This window comes from Mycteria americana, chromosome 1 (assembly GCF_035582795.1).
Source record: "Mycteria americana isolate JAX WOST 10 ecotype Jacksonville Zoo and Gardens chromosome 1, USCA_MyAme_1.0, whole genome shotgun sequence".
NCBI classification, from domain to species: Eukaryota; Metazoa; Chordata; class Aves; order Ciconiiformes; family Ciconiidae; genus Mycteria; species Mycteria americana.
Window position 1 is genome coordinate 197,171,840 of NC_134365.1, and position 21,602 is coordinate 197,193,441.

The 21,602-nt window shown below is 42.4% G+C and overlaps 1 protein-coding gene across 5 annotated transcripts in view; it reads left to right on the forward strand.

Moving 5' to 3' along the window:
* Positions 1–21,602, forward strand: part of STARD13 (StAR related lipid transfer domain containing 13) — a 147,246-nt gene that overhangs the window by 120,040 nt on the left and 5,604 nt on the right. For all 5 annotated transcript variants that reach the window (XM_075490775.1, XM_075490774.1, XM_075490777.1 and 2 more), the window contains exons 5-12: positions 2,973–4,351; positions 5,776–5,949; positions 8,023–8,182; positions 12,209–12,407; positions 15,050–15,257; positions 16,141–16,255; positions 17,029–17,250; positions 19,225–19,442. In XM_075490775.1, the coding sequence (XP_075346890.1) occupies positions 2,973–4,351; positions 5,776–5,949; positions 8,023–8,182; positions 12,209–12,407; positions 15,050–15,257; positions 16,141–16,255; positions 17,029–17,250; positions 19,225–19,442 (2,675 nt within the window). The remainder of the gene's footprint in view (positions 1–2,972; positions 4,352–5,775; positions 5,950–8,022; positions 8,183–12,208; positions 12,408–15,049; positions 15,258–16,140; positions 16,256–17,028; positions 17,251–19,224; positions 19,443–21,602) is intronic.

The following is a 21,602-nucleotide window of genomic DNA, read 5'->3' on the forward strand; positions in this document are numbered from 1 at the left end:
AGCTGTACTATTTTAAATCAGCTGTGACAAATCTGTGAATCAAAACCTCTTTCTCTTTGGCAAATGTTATCAGTCACTCCTCAAGAAACTTGCCCCTTCTCGTCTTCCCAAAACATAATGGTATTAAATGGACTTTTGAATATGCTCCAAAGCCATGCACTTGATTTCACCCTAGGTCAGTAGAAGTATACAGTCACCGCTCCAAGATGTCTGCTCCGCCTGCGTAAGACGAATCGTTGCTTTCAGACCTACTCTTGACCCAGTGTCCCCATAGCTGGTGACATGTTGGTTGGCAAAGTGCTCTCTGCATCTTTTTTAGGACAGTCTCATTTGTCAGGGCACTCTGATATCTAACAAGAACAGTGGGTCATTCAGGATGTTCGTGGCTTCCAGAATTTCTACTGATTCCATCAAAAGAAAAGCACATTATGTCACAGGACTCACAGTGCAGCCGAATTTGGAGTGAGTCACCATGGCAGCATTTCAGTATCCAGATTATTTCATTTGTCTGATTTTTCTTCTGATGAAACGCAAGCATGTTTCATTACCAATTAAACTAAACTAAACCTTTTTTTAATTGAGCTGTAAATTTTGACACCAAAACCCCTCTGTATTTTCTGAGTGGTTCTTCGGCAAAATGTAATCCTATCTTTGTTGTGGTTAGACACAAAACTTGTTTACTACCAATATCCATTTCTGTTTATTATTACTTTCTTTAAAGAAAAATCTTAAAACTTATTTTCCTCTAAAAATGATTTAAAGTATATTAACCACTGAATTTATGTTTATTTCTGTCTCTTACCCTGTGCTCTCCTCTTGGTGTTTTTCACAATGTCTCTACCACTTTGGCTAGTTTAATCGATTCCAGCTTGTAGAAAATACAAGCTAAATCCTGTCAGTTCATACAGTAATGTCAGTGCAGCTACAGGGATTTGTGTCAGCCAAGAATCTTCTTTAAGGTCCCTTTGGCATATTGGGATGTACAACAAATAAAAAAAAAATATTTTTATCCTATTGGCTGGTGCCATCAACGCTTCAGCAGTGGTATGCTTTGTAGATATAATTACCCCTACTAAATATTTAAAAGTACATACCCTTGTGGTTTTTAAAATATCCACTTTGTGGCACTACTAAGACCACAATAGATGGATTTTTAAGTGCCTGAGTCTATGCAGTCCTTTGCTCTGTATATGCATACAGCCAACTGTCGAGCTGAAACAAAGGTAGAGCTGTCTGATATGCCATTTCTTCCCTGCAGACAAAATGGCCAAAGCAGTATTAGCCTTTTCTAGCCCCTTTCCTGCCACTTCACTAGCTGCTTAATTTTTCTCTCTAGCTAGCAGCAGAACTAAGATCTCCATTCATTCCTGCGAACTAACATCAGCTGCAGGAGCACTGCACACCTCAATGTCAACAGATAAAAGAGGAATGACTAAAGCCAAAATTTCATAGCTATATTTTATTTTATGGTTTGGACGTGATCTAAAACATCTGGCCAACTTGAAGTGATAAACTGGCAAAAGCTTATGGCATTAGTGAGACCTGGCACACTGCTGATGCCAATCTCCATCTTTTGAGGTTTCACATTATTTAAGATTTTGGGGGTTCTCATAAAATTTGTTTTACATTTTTCAATTAGATGGGCCAGCGCAGAGCTAGTCAGAGATGGGAGATAACTTTACCATCAAAACTTCATAGAAAAATACTTCTAATAATAGACTTTTAAAATGAGAATTTTTCCAGTCCCAAAATAGTCTTTCTGGTTTAGCACCTCATTTTAGTCTGACAGCCTGTCATATTTTACTGCCTTCATACTTCTTCCAAGAATGTGAAGAGCTGTTTGGATGTCACGTAGGTGAAGTTAGTTTGTTCTGCTTTAAAACAAATGTACAAGAATAATGCAGTATAAACCCAGTTCAAAGTCAAGGGAAGGATACTCATTAGCAGCTCTGGGCTTCGCATCCTTAGAGAACAGCGAGTTCGACACTGACTGTGCGCTTCATGCTGAAGATGTATCTTTTTTGTTTGAGCAAACAGATGAGAAAAATGTCATAGGGAGATCTTTTTTATCCAAATTTTTTCAAGGCGCGTGTTGTCTGCATTGCAGAGTAGCTCCTGGAGCTGCCTAAACATAAGCACAACTCCGCGTGCCCCAGGCTGAGGGACGAGGCCAGGAAGGGCTGTGGGGCTGCTGCTGCCTCAGGAGAGGTCGGGGGAAGCCAGAGACGGTGGGGCAGGCTGGAGGTTGTCAAGTTTGGGGTGCCGGTGATGGTGCCGGGGTGCCTGGCTGCTCCTCCTCCCCACACCTCCACGGCTGCCTTCGCTGCCTTCCTTTGCCTGCGCTCAGATCCCCCCAAGCAATACCTCCAAATATTTTTTTTTACTGCTGTTTTAAGCATGATAGCTATTTATCTGTAGTTATGTTCCTGAAACATAAATCCTGTTAGATGTACCTGGTCTGTGAAGTTTATAGATGTTTACTTAGTTCTTACTGCAAAACTAAGTGCAGCACCGGATAGTTGCTGTCTTGGTTTCTTAAATGGCTCACATTGCTGTCGTACCTAGCTACTTCCCAGTCTTTACCACGTGTATATTAACACCATCCCTGCAAGTCAGGATGTCTCTACTTGGACCTTTCAAACCCCTTTTTTTTCTAAACAGTCACTATGGGCATCAGTCCTACACAGTTCAGTGCAGAGGCAACCCACCCCACAGAAGCCAAGAGGCATTGATGGGACTCATGAGCTCCCTAACATAGAGCAGGCTTTCATTCCTTACTTGTTAAGATGCTCGCTGCAGCCTTTACAATTAAATGAAAGAGGCTGTTATGAAAGGACTGATGACCAATCTTTCATGGACTAGGTTCAGGGAGACTTTACCACCTGTTGCTCACATGGGGCAGCACAATCACATTAATTCAAATAACGAGTAAAAGCACCTGCTTTTAACATGTGCCACTTGTTGTTTTCCAGAGTGAAGATTCAGATGAAGAAGACCTCTGTGCTATCAGTAATAAATGGACTTTCCAAAGAACCAGCAGACGATGGTCTCGGGTGGACGACATTGATGCTTTGCTTCACCGATCAGACAGACATGGATCTTCTGGGGACATTAAAATGAAAAATACAACAAGCAGCGAGAGCGTCCTTACAGATCTGAGTGAACCTGAGGTCTCATCTATTCACAGTGAGAGCAGTGGGGGAAGTGACAACAGGAGTCAGTCCGGCATCAGCAGCGCTGCCAGGGAGACCTGCGACTGCTCTGGCCAGCATGATGTAGAAAGCACACTGCTGCAAGACTCCACTGCGATAAACACCGCCCTGTCCCCCAAGGACAACCTGAAGAATGAGAAACCAACACGAACCAAAGCAAAAACCTTTCTAAAACGCATGGAGACACTAAAAGCAAAAGGTGTGCATGGAAAACTAAAAGGCTCGGGAAGAACGGGTCCTTTAGAGATAAGTGGACCTGTTCTCCAGTATGAGCCGAAATCCTTGAAAGACATGCACTGTATACAGATAGTCAATGGCGACCTCCAAAACTTAGGACAAGATTCAGTCAAAAGAGGGCTTTCCTTTTCTGCCAAATCCAGCAGTGACAGCAGTCAGTCCGAAAACAGCAGCAGTGGGGTGAGCACACCATGTTTGAAGGAACGCAAATGCCATGAAGCAAACAAGAGAGGTGGGATGTACCTGGAGGACCTAGATGTTCTGGCAGGAACGGCCTTACGGCAAGTGGTGGACCAAAACCGCAAAAATGAATTTCATTCCCAAGAGAACTTGGTTGTGCATATTCCCAAGGATCATAAACCAGGGACCTTCCCAAAGGCACTTTCTATTGAAAGCCTCTCACCTACAGACAACAGTAACAGTGTAAACTGGAGGACAGGCAGCATCTCTTTGGGAAAGCAGAACTGCTCTACTCCGAAAGAGTCCGGACTGATGGCTTGCTGTCCTAAAGAGAGCAGAATTAGCATTTATGACAATGTGCCAGGTTCCCACTTGTATGCTAGTACTGGGGACCTCCTGGACTTAGAGAAAGATGTCCTTTTTCCTCATTTAGATGACATTTTGCAACATGTCAATGGACTCCAGGAGGTGGTAGATGGCTGGTCAAAGAATGTGTTGCCAGGTCTGCCAGTTGATGATGTGTCGGTCAGGGAATCTCCGTTGCTGCCCTTCCAGTCACCCACACAGATCACACTTGATTTTGAAGGAAACTCTGTCTCTGATGGCCGGACCACACCGAGTGACATGGATAGAGATGGAACATCCCTGAATGAATCTGAAGCCACTGGTGTTAGGGACAGGAGAGACTCTGGGGTGGGAGCATCGCTCACAAGGCCAAGCAGGTAGGTAGCAAAGTGCTGTACACAAAACCATAGACTGTGAAATACGATGTAATGAAGCAGAGGCTCTCAGCCTGGGAGTCAGAAGGTGCAAGGTACCATTACAGTTGCACTCATCCTGTATGGGGACTTCCCAGGGAAGGGGGGGACTTTGGGAGAAGGGACATCCTGCTATGGAAATTCTTATGTGGAATCAATGGGTTTAATAGAGCAAACTAAGGCATCTTTTTCTCTCTTGATCCATTGATTACACAATAATATACAGGACCCTGTATATGTTGTGGGATGTATTTTTAATTTGTCTTCTAAATTATGCACCCCAGTATTTATGTGTCAGTAGCCTTGTGCACTTTTTATGCACTGGTCTGCTTTAAAAATGTGTCCCTTTGTGCTCAAAGAGAATTTCCCTACCCTCCCTCTGTCCGTTACGTGACGGCGTGAAATGATGGTACACAATTAACTTCTTAATAAAAGTGAAAAGCGGGATTTTGTTAATAGTTTGCAAACCTGTTTTAAGTCAGAGGGATGAGTTCCTGTTGAGCCAAGGGAGCATGGTCCTGGGTAAAGGCCTTTGTGGATCCATACTGCTGTGTCTAGGGTGGCTTCGTACATGCAAAAGCAGTGAGAAAATACCTGGTATTTTCTGATCTGCCGTCAGCGTTGCCACATCCTCACAGAGGATTCTGCCGTGCCATGGTTTACTGCTGCCCATGCTTGCTCACCACCATCACAAGCAAGTGAACTCGAGGAAACTACCGAGTAAATGAGCAGTGCCAAAGTTTTTAGGATTTGAGCCAGAGCTCATGTTTAGCAAAACAAGAAACTGAAATTAGTTGTTTTCCGATGTATCCAGTATATAGAGAAAGTGCATTGGAGCAAAGAGAAGATGCGAGTGGCTCAATAGCTTGGTGGTTACAGCTCTTGCCAAGGAGACACAGGGTTCAATCCCTTCTCCAAAAAATCCTTCAGTGTTTAATAATAGACATATTTGGAGAACCTCATCTCCAAATACCTTGGTGGTCAGGCCAGTCCCCTGGGAGGTGAGGGACCAGGCATCAAATCCCGGTTCTGAGACAGGGAGAGAACATTTGAATCTGGATCTCCCACATCCTGTTGGAAATGTGTGGGCTAAAGGGCACAGCAGGCAGCACTGCTTCCCTGAGTATGTGGACGGGACCCACACCCACTTGTGAATCTAACATTAAAAATGTCAAAGCTTGAGCATTTCCAAAATTAAAGAGATCGAGCAAATTGTTTTATTTGCCTCCAAGCTACATTTTCTTTCAGTTGACACACCATGAGCCATAATGTGTGTGTGTATGTTTATGTATGTTTTGTATATTGCCCAGCACTATCTCACAGTATACCATCTTCTTCTGCCCAGTTAAAGCAGTTGTCTGATTTTTCTATTGTTTCTTTTGCTAAAGGCGATTACGATGGCATAGTTTCCAAATCTCTCATCGCCTGAGCCACTCCATCGCATCCCTTCACATCAGCAATCAGTCAGCAGCCCAACTGAATCTACTGCAAAAATTCTCTCTGCTTCGTCTTACTGCCATCATGGAAAAGTACTCTATGTCAAACAAACATGGCTGGACCTGGTGAGTACCATCGATAACTGGAAGAGAGATATTTTTGGAAGACAATAGTTTCTCCTAATTCTGTTATTCTGATAGTAAATTCAGTAAATGCAATTAGGCGGAACAATTGACTTCAGCTGTAGAATTTGAAACTGTCCCCTTTAATCCACTGCTGCCTAGGGACTCAGTGGCAAAGTCAGAAATAGATCATGGAGATCTGACTTCATTCCTGTGCTCTAACAGAGAGACAATCCCAGCCTCTCTAACAACACTCCAGCTCCAGAAAAATAAACAGGAGTAGGAGAGAGTGAGTAAAAGTAGGAAATGTTTACAGTAAGTCTTCCCCAGAATTCATTTTGTGATTCAAAAAGAAACAGCTGCTGATGATACTTCATGTATTCGATATTGGTTTGTTTGTGCTTTACAAGAAGGGTTAGAACAGTTACGGGATTTTTCTCTGCAGATCAAAAGATGTAAGCTTTAGCCTAGTCCTGGACTTGCGTTAGAGGGAGCTTGCAGCTGTAACAGCTACGTGGTCACTCAGAGAGCAGAGTGAAGGGCAGATGGACATGAATGCTGGCAATGTGGCTCCTTCTGTAGCAAATGGCTACAGAAATCTGCATGTTTAATAGTATACGAACCCTGATGGACCATGCAGACTGAAGTGCACTGGAATGGAAATGGGCATAGATAAGAGATTACAAGTATCTGAGAAAAAATCAAAAGGATAACAGAAACTTTCCCTAATACACAGAGACACTGAGTCCAAAAATAATATGACTTGACATTTACATTGTGACTTCTGTGTTCAAAGCACTTCACCAAAATCCCACTAAATTCAGCTGCGAGCTAGATAAGATAAGTTTTCCTTTAGAAATGGAAAAATAGATAGAAGGGACTACATGTGAGATTCACCTCACTGACATCAGCCACTCTGAAAAGTTATGAGCAAGTCAGGTCAGCTGTCTGTGGTCAGTGGGAAAAGACAGGCAACTCCAAAGGCAGCTCATTCTATCCAAGGCTCAGGGTTTGGGTCACCCTGCAGAGGTGCCTCGCTCCACAGTTTGTGTAGAGGCAGTCTGGACTGCTAGCTCTTTCTAATCTCGCTTAGAGAGCTAAAATTCAATAAGATGAACCCCCAGATCGCTGTTCTCCTTTTGTGCAGCTCCCTGCAGCTAGCTGACGTCCGTACTGAAATGAATCTCACCTTAACCAACTCCAAATAAGCAGACTAGAATACAGCAAATTCTAGATCCTGCTGTTTGTACAGAGGTTTTCCCTCCTGACAAATATTTCTGCAGTTTGTATAATCAGTCTCTAAGGATTTACAAGAGTGGGACTTTAAAGAGCTGTAAAGTTATATGCTGTACTCCTTCGGTAGGTCATTTAATCCAGGTTTTATCTCCTTCCCACACAGATGAGAAAAATCTTTGTCACATTCAGGTCATATTCATCCTTTTTTTTTTTTTTTTTTTTTTTTAATTCCACTGCAGTCGTGACTCCCACAAAGGGAATCCAGTTTGTTCTCATTTTCACCATCATTTTTGGAAGAAAGCAAGCTCACCAGCTTCACTTGAGTTACTCAACCAGAATAAATCATATAATACCAGGGATGAATCTGGCACATAGGGATTTCCCACCATCATTTATTACGGTAAATTGTTAGTCAATAGAAATGCTAAATCATGTAACTAGTAGTATAAAAATCATTTAGCATGTTAGAAGACTGAACCTCCTTTTCTCTCAGATACCCTCTCCACTATGCTTTGCTGTGCCATTTCTTTAAGTCCCTAATGGATGCTTTAAACCATGTTGGCTTCAGCTGGATGACAACTGCGTAGTAAAAGTTTTTTGTTAGAACAGGTTGTTATGCTATATCTTAGAGCCAGAGGCCATCTCCTTATAAAAGTTGTCAAGAAATCCATCAATTATACAGATCGTAAAGTCTCTGTGTATTGTGCATTAAACGTTATTTCACCATCTTTATAAAAAAAGGAGGTGGCTCCAGTTACCAATATCTGCCAGCAGTGTTACTCAAAGAGACTGTGTAAATACTCTGATATTTTCATGCAGCCTGTTCATGTTAATTTTCAGGTCTGTGCCAAAGTTCATGAAGAGGATGAAGGTCCCTGACTACAAGGACAAGAACGTCTTTGGTGTGCCTCTGATAGTTCACGTCCAGAGAACAGGACAGCCTCTTCCCCAGAGCATACAGCAAGCACTACGCTACTTACGGAGCAACTGTCTAGATCAGGTATGAACTTTACTCCAGGGACTTGGCTGATTTTTTCTGAAAAGCCACCCTAAGCAAGCAATGGTGGACCTTTTTGTACTTAGTACCAGAATTATTTGAAGATTGTTATATCTCATGCTGGGCCCAGATCTCCTCTGGTGATTTGATATCTGGTGCCAATACTAATGGTTTGCCATTTTGAGATTTGTATCCAGCTAACCTGTTGAATTCTTGTAGCTATAACAGTTCTGCTGATTTGTGTACAATAGCCTACCTCAAGGAATGACATGAGATCTTTGTGTCTATTGAATCAGAGCTCAGGACTCCGAGTTTCTACCTGTATCTGCACTGCTTATGCTTGACTGTTGCCACTGGGAGTTAACTGCATTCACCATTTCACAAGATATGGTACAAAAGGTTTATTTACTTAGCAAAGAAAGAAAAGTCCAAGAATAGAGAGCAAACTCAGCAAAATATTCAAAGTATTCTGTTGACAAAGTCAGATATATCCAGATAGAGTTAGGTCAGCAGGGGTTCAATGCCAAAGCCATTACGGTACGTTTCCTTTTATAGTGTTCTTAGCTGCAACAAGCCAGCTGGAAGACCCTCATGCTCAAAGTATTTCAGACTTTTTGATTCCCTTAAGCTACAGAGCAGGGACATACCAAGCATATTTTTACTGTTCTTCCCCTAAGGATGAGGATATGTATCTTTATGAACACAGGACTGGGAGAAACCCCCTGGCTGACTGAGTTCAGTCCTTTACTATTATTGACCTCATGTCATATGACCTCTTCTGTAACTGCTTTTAGATAGTTGTAAGTTCAAAAGGAGCAACCAGCATTTTACTCCACAGACTTTGCTGCTTTTCTAGCTCTGAGCACACAAAAAGGGTGGAAGTGGTCAGTTCTGAATCTTTCCATTTTCTGATCACCATTCTGGTTACTGTTCAGGTTGTTTTGTTGGGTGACAGTCATCTCTCCCAAAATGGAAGTCTAAAAATTAAATGCCTAGCTGTAAATCACAGCTGTTTCCCTTTACAGCCAGTGGGGAAACACAGGCCCTTCCTAGCCTTTCTCTCTGTTGACTGTAAAGAGAGCCTATAGTGGTCAGACCTTGACATCTAACTCCTGGGTGTCAAAAGTGAGGTGAGATGAGTTCTGCCTACCATATATAGTATGGGAGTTGAGGGGTGGGAGGAATAGCCTGTTGGAAATATATTAATAGTGGATGGAAGGGGAAGATGCATAGAGACAACTCGAAGCAATATATTCAATTAGCTGACATGCCTGGTTACCGCTGTGGTAATCTGGGCTTGTGTACTGAGCGGGGAAACCCAGTGTAGGAAGAAAAGTGATGCAGCAAGCCTGGAATCAGTGATGGGACTGGAGGAGGAGACACTTGCCCAAGTATGAGGAACAGGAGATGTGGGGATAGGGATGGGCTTGTCAGCTAAATGGCAGAGCAATAGGAAGGAAGAGAAAAGAGACGGGGGATAAATGCGGGAGAAAGTTAAAGGGAGGGTAAAACCAAAGAGAAAGAAAAAGCTCTTGAGAGATTTGAGGCGGTCAAAAGGAGTGTCCGTGGGCAGTCTCAGACAAATATCTGCTCCGAGAGGGAGGGTTTAGTTGCTGGGAAGCATCAGAGCTATGTGAAGGGCCATTTCAACTCAGCTTGAGTTTCCACTCAGAGTGGAATTGGGAAAATACTGAACAGAAAATGAAGAAGGAGAATTACAGATTGGGACCATTTAAAACATCTTTCCACCAAAAACCTTCCTAGGCCAAAACCCTCCAGGCAATTCAGCTTCTCTGCTTTACAGTAACTCCTTTTGTTCCCATTTAATTCAAAGTCTCCTAATGCCTGGCCAGAGGTCTGAGCAGCCTCCAGTTTCCCCCAGCATCTTGCTTATGTGTCTCTTCCGTGCACTGCAGAAGGCAGTCTAGAGTCCTGAACAGGCATCAGCGCTTCTACTGCACGCGCTTGGTAAAGTTGAGGTTGCTCTAAATCATTGTAAGGTCTGGCTCCTGGCACTGAAATGTCTAAGATGGTATGAGGAGCCTCACCATTATTTGTAGGATATATTATTCAGTTTCAACTTGTGAAATAGAAACTGCTTCGCCTTTGTCAACTGCATCTTTATTTCTGTCATGCATCATATGGCTACTTGCAGGGCAGATGATCCACAGCATGAGGATAATAAAGAGATTGGGCCAGACTAACCTCTGATAAATCACTGCATTTATAGTCTCATTTTATTTACAGAATAAGTCTGTAATATTGAAGAACAGAGCCTACAACATCTTTTTCTATCAAGTCCTCTTTTGATTAATTATGATTTTTTCCAAGAAAGAGGGAAATAGGAGTTTGGGTAAATATCATTAAACAAAAACAGAGATCAAGAGTAGCAGAATGATGTGCAGCAGGAGAGATTCGATGTCTGACCTCTTGAATCAGACTTAGCTGGAAGTTTTTAAAGGTTCTTTATACCAGCAAGGTACACTTTCCATCAAAAGCAGAGAACTGAGCCTCTGCTCTGACATTTATCTACCACATGCCAAAACTGTATTTTTTGGATAGAATTAGCATGAGTCCTTCTGCATCTTCAGCACACATTTCTAAGAGGAAAAGGGATTTAAAAAGAAGAAGAGAATGGGAAAGGGAAAAACAGATGAAAAGAACCAGATGCTCTTCCTTGTATTCTCTTGTCAGAACGAAGAGCAGAGTTTCACCTGTGAACAGAAATACAGTGCACCAGGATGTACACAGGGCACGCTCCAGTTCTTTACTTCCTACACATAAATACAGCACACGAGCAATGCTAAATTCATCAACAAGAAGACACAGCAGAAGAGCCGCTCACAGCCAGTCTGGTGTAGCAGTTCATCTCCACATAAATAAATACATCCCCTCGCAGAGCTCCATAGCATGTAATTAGTGTCATTAGTGTGCAGGTTAACAAAACTCCTAAATACCATGTTCCTGAGCATGGGAAGCGTTCTAGGGAGAGGAGGGACCTACGTGAACTCTGTGCTGGCAGAAGTGAGGGGAGGAAGGCCAAGAGGCATTATGTCCTTGCCTTTACGCATTTTTGCTGGTGGACTATGCCACGCAGAAAGCTGAACAGACCACCAGCAAGACAGCGGGCATGGAGGAACAGAAGTCTATAACTCCAAACCTGAAATGTGGCTTTTTCACAGGTCTTTCTCAATATTTCACCTTTTCCCCTGCAAAACTGAATGAAAACAGTGCTAACATTTCCCAAATGAAACCCTGTAAACTCACTTGGGAATAAATAACGTGGTGAGGCTCAGGAATTCGCCCCGGGGGAATTCCACTGGTGAGAAGGACATAAAAGGGCAGCACTGCCATGAAGGCATCATTTCAAGAATTACCGCTTCCTTTAGAATAGAAAGCAAACAGGATAAAAATGTATCTTAGTGACACTGCACAAGTAGTCCCTCTGTGGCCCCTGCTTTTGAACTGGGGTTTTCAGTGGGATTTGGGGGACCTGTTGGAAGCAGAGAGCAGGAAGGGGAAAAAATAGATTTGGTCTTGATTTTAAAGCTCTACCAGGATGTACTAATCTTTTGCCACAGCATTTATTACTTAGCTGAGCATAATATTTTCATGTTAGTCTTCAAAATATATACCCAAATAAACATGAGGAACCAGATTCTCAGCTGGAGTAAATCAACAGACAGTCACCCAAGCCAAGCAAGCCACTGCTGATTTATATCAGCTGAGCGTCTTGCTTAAACTCTTCAGGCAGCAGGGAAACCACATGCACTCTGAACTCTCCCTCTAGAATGGGATACAGAGCAGCAGCGTTAACTCTTACGGTCCTGCCGTGAGAGCATGCACTTGCCTGCAAGACTGTGTGCAAGTCCTGACCATCACACTTGCACATGGTTTTCTTGCTCTTGCCTAGAGTAAAATAAGCAACTCAAGCTTTGGTCATGATCTAAGTCTCCTGTAATAGATTTTTTTTTTTTTTAATATATATATTCTTTAAGTAAGACTCAATTCAATACGGTGCTTTTTTAGGTGGGTCTGTTTCGAAAATCTGGAGTGAAATCCCGAATCCAGGCCCTACGTCAGATGAATGAGAGCTCCCCAGAAAATGTCAACTATGAAGACCAATCGGCATACGATGTGGCAGACATGGTAAAGCAATTTTTCAGAGACTTGCCAGAACCTCTACTCACAAGTAAGCTAGGAGAGACTTTTCTACACATCTACCAATGTAAGTTGCAATATTTTTATTATTATAAGCAATTATATAAAATTATATATTCTAATAATATATTTTAAGTAATTTTGGTATGTTAACATGGGTGGGATTCTTTCTGGTCACCTGTGAGATGTATAAAAGAACTTCTCTGCCCTCAAAATCTTTCACTGAGAGATTTTTAGAACTGCCTAAAAGTTTCAATGTCGAAACACTAGCAAATTTAATGGAAAGACTGTTCAAATCTTGAGAAGCTTTGAAAATATCAGCCTCACAATCAGAAAGAAGCCAGAAGGATAGGCTATCGTGGACATAAAAAGCGTGAAGACTCATGTTTTTGTCAGATTTCTTTAAACTGTGGGCCCATTTCATGCAGACATCTCAATACAAGTGAGTCTTCTGGGCATGGAGAAGTGGTACTTGACCATAAGAACATGAGCCTGTGCAGTCCCTTTCCTTGCTGTGACTTTTGATTATTTGCCTTTTCTTTATAGTCAATAAAACGTACGTGCAAGCAACAAGCTGCCTTCATTTACATCCTCGGCTCCTATGTAAAGATCTCATAGAGAAAGGAAAAAAACCAGGGGATTTCTTCTTTTCATTTCAGTATAAGCGATCTTCAGCAAAATCTGAGGCTCAAATGCATCAGAATGATGAAAATCCCTGTAAATCAGGAAATGACTGTGTATCTCTTCTCCAGACTGAGGGAGAAATAAACAATGAGGAAAACACTGAAAAGCCAGAGGAATTAGAGTTTTTTCCTGACAACGTCCGTTATGAAGGCCAGTCAGCCGGTGCTCTGGCAGATACAGAAAAGCATACCCAGCCAGCCTAAGCCAAATAATTGGAAGCACTAAAGAGAAGTGTGTCTAGTCTTTTCACTTGCAGACATTTCAGCTGCCAAAACAATAGAAAGCCGTTTTTAAACACTGTATAATCCCAGTGCTAAAGAATCTAAGTTACTTCTGTGCCTCCCTTTACTGTAAAAATCTGTCTGTGGCACATAGCCACTAATGCGTTTAACATCACAGTGTCTGTAGCTGGTAGAGAAATGCTGTGATCCTGCATGTAAGAGACAGCATCGCAAATAAACTTAGTGGATTTGGTCATACATGATGTCTTGGGACACAAGTGAACTGAAACAGTCGGTGCCTAGCCCTGAACCATCATTTCCCCCTCTTCTTTCCTGCTCACAAGTTGCAGGTCTTGTCTGCCTACACACACATCAGCGAGCTTGTTCAGAAAAGCAACAGAAATTCTTGGTGTTAATAAAATGGCAACCACAATTGTTTCCATAGTGAAGTGGCCAAGGAGAAGATTATCCACTAGAAGGACATGTTCTACATGTCCTTGGAAACAAATCGCCTTTAAACTGTCCCTTGATGAAAATTGGGGATGTCCTGTCTTGCCACAGGAGAGACTGCAAGTAAACTACCCCCTTGCCAAAGGAAGAGAGACGTGGCAGATCTCAATGTCATCGGTGTTATTAGGTCTGCAGCCAGAAGGGACCCCCATCTCCGAACTGGGAGCCTGGCATTAGGATTCATAACAGCCAAAAGGCTGAACAGTGACACATTGCTACCAGCCAACAAAAAAATGCTGTAAAAAAGGGGCACAGGCTGACTCTGTAACCCTGCATGGTACTGCAGGAGGAAGTCTGAAGAACTCTTCTTTACGCTGATTGGAGGGGAAAAAAAGTGCTAGGAAAGATTTTCTTGAACTCCACCAGTACTTTAAAGGACTTGAGAAAGACTTGAGGATGGGTCTGTTTAAACCAAGGTGGGAACAGGAAAAGATAGGCTCTGTAGACACCGGAAACCAACGTTTGGATTAAGAATGAGTAACAGGTTTTTTTTTTTTTCCATGTGACCAATAACAAATATATTTTTCTGTTTTAGACAGTACTGACAAAACTCCTTTCACAGAGAGAAAAATGTTGCAAATTTCTGGGATACCAATTGTATTTCATAATGTCTGCAATTAAATAAATCTGTAGCTGGGAGTTTTTCTTCCCCTTCATCCTGTTTAACAAATTGTTAATGTGAAGTTAGGAAGGATTTTTCCTCTCCTAGTGTATTGGCAAGGGATTTCTGATTTTCTGAGACTGGCTGAAGATCTTTTTCGTATATCCAGGACCTTTTTCATATATCCGCAATGGCTTGGTTTGCTGTAATGCAGAGGATTGGGGATGATTACTGTAGTAGTCTATATGGGGTAGCATTGATGAAACTTTCTCCATTTCCCTAAAACTCTCAGTTGCCTAACTTTACCTATGACTTGAAGGGCTGGCCGGTCTTCTTCTCTGTGAACTGTCTTCCCAGGGGACAAAAGAAACCCGAAAAATACCATTTAAAGATATGAGTACTGAGTACTACTCTCCCTTCGTAAACTTTAAATGAAGTTCAGTCTCTTTCTTGGGGAAGAGCCTTCAAACGAGCAGAGAAATGTCATACACTGGCTAGGCGAGCTGTGCTTGATGGAGTAGCAAATACCACAGCCCTCCAACAGCCAGCTGGTCTTCGCGCCTTCTTTCCCCATCATCTGCCTCTTCAGAAAGCCGTTCTCAGAGTGTGAATGCCTGTGTTAACCCTGTCTTGTTCCTGGCTCCTTATCTGTTCTTACCGTTGACCCCCCGAATGTCCCTTGCTTTTCCTCAGACGTCCCCAAGGAGCAGCGGCTGCAGGCGGTGCAGGCAGCCATCATGCTGATGTCCGATGAGAACCGGGAGGTTTTGCAGACTCTGCTGTGCTTCCTGAGCGACGTCACCTCTGTGGAGGAGAATCAGATGACTCCTATGAACATAGCTGTTTGTCTGGCCCCTTCCCTCTTCCATCTCAATATAGTGAAGAAAGAAAGCTCGCCGAGGTAAGTTTTTTCTAAACGCTATGAACAGTCATATCCTTAATACAAAATGATGCTTTCAGTGTTTCGAAAGGTATGCAGGATAAAACTTTCCAAAGCATCTGCTTCCCAGCACACATTACACAGGGCATGGCTTCAGTGAGAGGGGAAAGTCCATGCTGCAGAGCCAGAAGCACACTTGTGCATGCACAGAGGTGTTTTCCCAAGCCCAGCAGGCACTTCTGGCTGGCTGTTGCGACTATGCAGTGCCTGCTTTTCATGCAAAATTTCAGTGGGGCACTAGTGAGTTTGGCATAAGTAATGTTGGCTTCTGTGAAGGGCAAGGGCCTGATTTTGCTCCGGTTGAAGTCAAAGATTGACCATGTTTTAAAGAATTTTAATACATAGATTTTCAGTGAGTGGTTTTTCACTCTGTATCTTCTGGCTACATTCTGCCATGTGGGAAACTGAGTTTATTTCAGGCCACATTAAGAAGGCGTGTAACATGGTGAGTGTAGACTAAACAGGGCATAGACCTTGCTAAACATTAGTGGTCCCAACTTGATGTCCCTTCTGACTTCTTTTTTTCCCCCATCTCATTCAGAATACACTGAGGTTCTTGGTCATGTATGTGTATAACCAGCGTCTGAGCAAGTGCTTTAAGCAGTAACAACGTAAACCACTGTACATCGTGTCTGTTAGAAGTCCATTCCAAAATGTACAATAACTAATGCAGGACATGCATAACCTTTCCTTTAAAATAGGCCCAACAGTCTGAGCAATCTTTGTGATAAATAAAAACGAAAGATAGACTTTTCTCTCTGGTGTTCTGAACATCCTGCTGCTGTTTGCTTTCATATTAAAAAGATTCAGCTCTTTTTACCTGAGACACTGAATTCAATTACAGAGTAATACAGAAGAAATATGCAACAGGGAAGCCAGATCAGAAGGACCTCAGTGAAAACCTGGCAGCTACTCAGGGACTTGCTCACATGATAATGGAATGCAACAAACTTTTTGAGGTGAGTGAGAGACTCAAACGGCATTATTCATGGCCACATAATGCAGCATCCTTTGAAGTATTTATGTTTATGCTTACATTTTCTGTCTTGTATTAGGTCAGAGATTGATGGTGCCTCACTTATTTGTAAACTTGCTTCATCTAAAGTTTATTTATCTCATTTCTTTATGACTGTTCCCTTCTAGCATTCAAAGACGCAACTATTAAAAATGCAGAGTAATTACCCTGTAGCAGTTTTCAAGCCAAATTACTGGATTAGGAAATTTTAGTCTAATTAAAATAAAAATCTGCTGGTTTAACATTTCATATTATTATAATGCTTTTAGCACCTCAATTAAAACTTATTCATCTCAAAAAGAAGAGCTGATACACTTTATTTCTGTGTCATGCAATAGAGTTAAAATTACATAGGGAGATGCAGTCTACCTGCATCTTTCACTGCAGCTGGAGGAGAGTTAATGCTCATATCTCCCTTCCCCAGAAGCACAAGGCAACATTTCTGGGGGCTAGAGGAGTAACACAGGTGTATTGATGTGCAGTTGGTCAGTCTAATACGTTTCTGCATGAGTAATGCTATTCTGAGCCATGGACTGTTTCATTAGACTCCCTTGATTTCTCATCTTGCATAATAAGCAAAGACAGAAATAGGTATCCATTTTACGGATCATAGGCTCACTGCAATTGCATGCTGAATGGTCCATCAGCCATTGCCTTAAGGAAAAGTTCTCAGCAGGAGGTTTTCCCTTTGTGTTTTCCCTCCCTTCTGTGGCACAGGTCCCGCACGAGATGGTCACCCAGTCCCGAAACTCCTACGTTGATGCAGAAGTGCATTCTCCCACCCTGGATGAGCTCGGGAAACAAGTGGATGAGGAAGGAGGGAACTATCAGATGTACCTGGAAAGTCTCATGCAGAATCTCCAGAAAGAAGCAAAAGAGAAATTCAAAGGATGGGTCACGTGTTCCAGTATAGAGAACACAGAACTCGCCTACAAAAAGGTAATCTGGGGAGACATGGAAGAAGCAGTAAAGAAACCAAAGCAAAATACAGCCTAGCTATGGGACACCCTGACTTGCTGCATGGCTAAATACATACCCTTCTGTCTGGTGAGGCACACGGTTTTTCTTTAAAAGACTACTAAAAGTAGTTAAAAATGTAATATAATAGTGATTCAAGTATGAGATTCCAAGAAAAGGCACACAAAGCAAGCTAAGGTCTCCAAAATGGATAAAGTAAGTGATACAGCAAACAACGCAACCAGAGAGCGAGTTGAGAGTTTAACAACAGATAACATTACCTAGGTAAGCTCCTTGACTGGGGGACAGACAAAGTTTCTGACCATCTCCTGTTGTTCGCCAGCAGTTTGGAGAACACAGTCAGATCACACGTTTTAAAAACCCTCTTCAGGCTGCCCGCTGCTTTACTTAGCCAGGCCAGCCATATGGCCAGTTTTATCCCTGATCCTCTTGTCCTTGTTTCCAGTGGATTTTTTATATCTGCCACCTTTATCAAAATTTCTGAAGTTGTTCCAGGCTTCATCACTTCTGCAGGGAAGGCCAGACCATTGCAGCCAGGAGGAGGGTGCTGCAGGGTCCCTGCAGACAGTGGGGTTCAGGGCTGCTGGAAATGCAATGGCAAAACAGAGGTCTGCAAAGCGGCAGTGGCTACCGAGAGGAGGGGGTGGATTAGGGGTGGGTGACGTGAGTAAGGTAGGGAAGGGCACTGGGAGAAGTGTGGATCTGGATGGTGAGGGGGTGGGGGACCTTAGGGGCCGGAGGCAGCGTTACCCCTATTGGGGAAAGTGCAACCCCTCTGTTAGGGCAACGAAATCACAGTTACTCTGGTTTGTAGCCAGCTTCTGTGAGTGACATCTCCAGGGAGGGACCGCAGGAAGTTGGGGAGCGAGTAACAGGGCTGAGGTGGGAGTAGGATGTGAACAGGGGCATGTCCAGGTCTGGGGTCAAGGGCATGAGAGACTAGAGAGGGGACTAGGAGCCCTTGAGGCTCTAGGGCAGGAGGACAGGGGAACTAAGTGCTTTGGGGAGGAGGAATTATAACATAAAGTAATTTAAGGTGGGAGCTGGGTTTCTGGGGACACAATCCTGGGTCTGTGGGAGGTGCTGGAGGTTTCTGGAGCACTAGCGTTGGTATGTGAGGATGCCAGGGTAGGGAGGGGTTAGAAAAGCAGGGCTTGCAAGATCCAGTGCTTACAGTTAACTTGTTTGCTGCCTGAAATATGACAGCCCTAAAACCATGCAGAAATGCTGTACGTGTGGAATTTAGGATATTAATCTTTTACATAGCCTAGCACTTTCTGCTTCCCTTCTTGGATGCTGTGGAAGTGTAACAAGTAACAGGAGCCGTGAGCTAGGAAGACTTAGCAAGCAGTTTGTGTGTTCCTTCTTTGAAAGGCATTTTGCCAATACTTCCCTTGCGGCTATTTTGAGGAGCAAACATCTGTGTATCTGACACATAAGTGAATCGACATGTGTTCTCCTCTTCCACCAATTAACCAGGAGAGTTAATTGACCCTCAGTCCCAGCTACTGCATCAGATTGCCCAAGGTGGTAGCTTTATTTCAGCCCAGGGTTTTGGTCTCTCCTTTCATCTGTTTTTACTTCTAGACACACATAGTCTTAATTACACTTAGGATGCTCGGGGTTGAAAAAGTGTCTGTCACACCAGAAATAATACAGCAACTCCACTGGCACTATGGGAAGTGGTCCAGATATACACTGGTGTGAGAGCAGAAGTAATGTATCACTTCAGTTTTCCATCCAGGACTAGTATGCATCTGTTTTCACATACAGAAGAGCAGCAGCAATAGCGATAATAGTAACGGTTAGCAGGGAAATATGCATACTCTTAAGCTAAAGCCAGATACCCATACCAAGATTCTCTCATCAGTCATCCTCTGCTGAACATATGCATATAGATCATGGGGTCTTATGTTCTTTGTTACTTTACTCCAGGTTGGGGATGGGAACCCCCTAAGGCTTTGGAAAGCCTCGGTGGAAGTTGAAGCCCCCCCATCAGTTGTCCTGAACCGAGTGCTGAGAGAACGTCACCTCTGGGATGAGGACTTCTTGCAGTGGAAGGTGGTCGAGAGCCTGGACAAGCAGACAGAAGTTTACCAGTATGTTTTGAACAGCATGGCTCCTCATCCCGTCCGAGATTTTGTCGTTTTAAGGTAAGCTAAGGGCAGTTCTCCAGTACCTTTGCTTCCTGCAGTGCATACAAAGAAGATCTGGTCTTATCTCAGCCTTTGCATCTGTATAATTGTGGTTTGAGAAGTCTACTTCTGGGCAGCAGTGTTGATTTCTCAAATGGAATTAAAATTGTACACCTAGAGCATGGTGACCTTTTCTCTGATGTAACTTGAGCAGCACATACTCCGGAGGCCATAAATATCATTTCTGCCTTAGAAGATAATAGTTGCTGTTCTTTCAGCTTTGTTTGTTGTCAAAACAGTGCAAATAGAACCCAATTGTTTTTCACGCTGCTTTTGCTGTTCTCTGGGGAATGTTTGATGTTTAAGAGCCAAATGTTTAGTAGAGAAGATAGGGATGCTTTTAAGCTAAGGTTGTTATACAGTGTCTATATAAGTTGTTATTTTAGATTTGCAGTTGGAGTCTTTGTAGACCAAGAAATGCTAACCCATAAAAATCCTAGTGTGCAAATGAACAGAAAGAGGCAGTAGATATGTATTCTGACTGTCTTCCAGGGGATGACATCTCTCAAATAAATGTATAGCTGTGTATCCCTATTCTAAATTCAGTCCCAGTTCTGCCATTATCTACCTGCCTGTACAGAACAGACAAAATAAATTCCTCTTATGCACCTTCTGCCTTTGAAATCCTGGCCCTTTGCTTGCTAGGAGCTATTGTGGAGCTGCTAACATATTTCACTTACAGGGTCAGTCCTACAGTTACTTATTTCAGGATGATTTTGTGCATTCCTGTTCTTGGTCTCTGCTTTCTTTGATTGAAATGATGTGCCAGAGAAATACTAAGCAGTTTTGACAAAGGAAATAGTCCAGTGAGTCAGAATTGTATTAGAGGGAACAAAGATTGAAGGAAAAAGATGAGCCCTATAAAAAAATAATTATAATAGTACATCCCTTCTATGAACTTCAGTATTCTCTTAGAGAATGATAACATGCAGATATTGTTGGTATAAGGGAAGAATTAGTGAAACTCTTAGGAGAAGATTTAAAAAATATTTTCTGTAAGTTCTTTATAATGTGAAAACACCAGCTCTCCCATTACTCTATTTCCTTTGCCTTCCCACAGTACACTGTGCTAAATTAATTATTTTATAATTAATTTTCTTATACAATATTCATATTATATTAAATAATATAATGTATATTATATATTATAATAATGTGTTTATATTATATATTAAATAATATACTTTATCACTGATTTAAGTCAATAGACTTAAATCAGTGATAAATTTGGCCCTCCACATAGCACCAAGAAGATTGCCTGGGAGCGGTGGGGAGGTTTTGATGACCGTAATTCTGTCCTCTTATTTGCCACTTAGTTCACTATTAGGTTTCATGGTGTTTTATGTTCTTTAAAGACCTGCTGTGCAGTCACATCAGTTGAAGAAAAATCTTGCCATTGAGTTCTCATTCTTTTCACTAACCCAGGCAGAATGACCCCAAGGACTGAAATACATATTATAAAACTGAATCCTGGTGGGTTTTTAAGGGCTGAAAACAGCCGTCAGGCAGGTCTGTCAGATTCTGTTGTTTACCTCTTTTGATTTATATCATTAAGTCTAGAGAAAAGTTAGCCAGTGATATCACAGTCAATCTGATACCTTATGATTGGTGGGAAGTGAACAGTGAGATTATAATTCACCTCTGGGGACATGAATTAATACAGCAATTTTCCCCTTCCCAATAAAACTTTTGGCTGTGAAAGGATAAACTTGGTGGTTCTTTTTTTTTTTTTCCCCTTTTTTTTCTTCAATTTGGCAGTCATAACAAGGGGATTAGGCTCCCTTGAGAGGACTCTAATGGTAAGAGGATAGGGGCGATGTTTCATATGCCTGGGATCTGACGCAGCTCTCAGCTGCCCTGCACAGGCATCACTTTTCATTAAAGATTCCTCAAGTGTTTAATGTTCATTAAGTATCACAGCATCTCTGTGAGTTAGGTATCCCGTCCAATTTTACTACTGTAAGATATTTAGAGAAGTACAGAAACTAGCCTAAATCTGTATAACTGGGAATAGGAATCACAAATCTTCTGCAGTCTCTGGGATACATAGTTTTCCGCTTCACAAATGGCCCAAGTGCGTGCCGCATAGTTACCAAGATGATACAGTCACATCTAAGG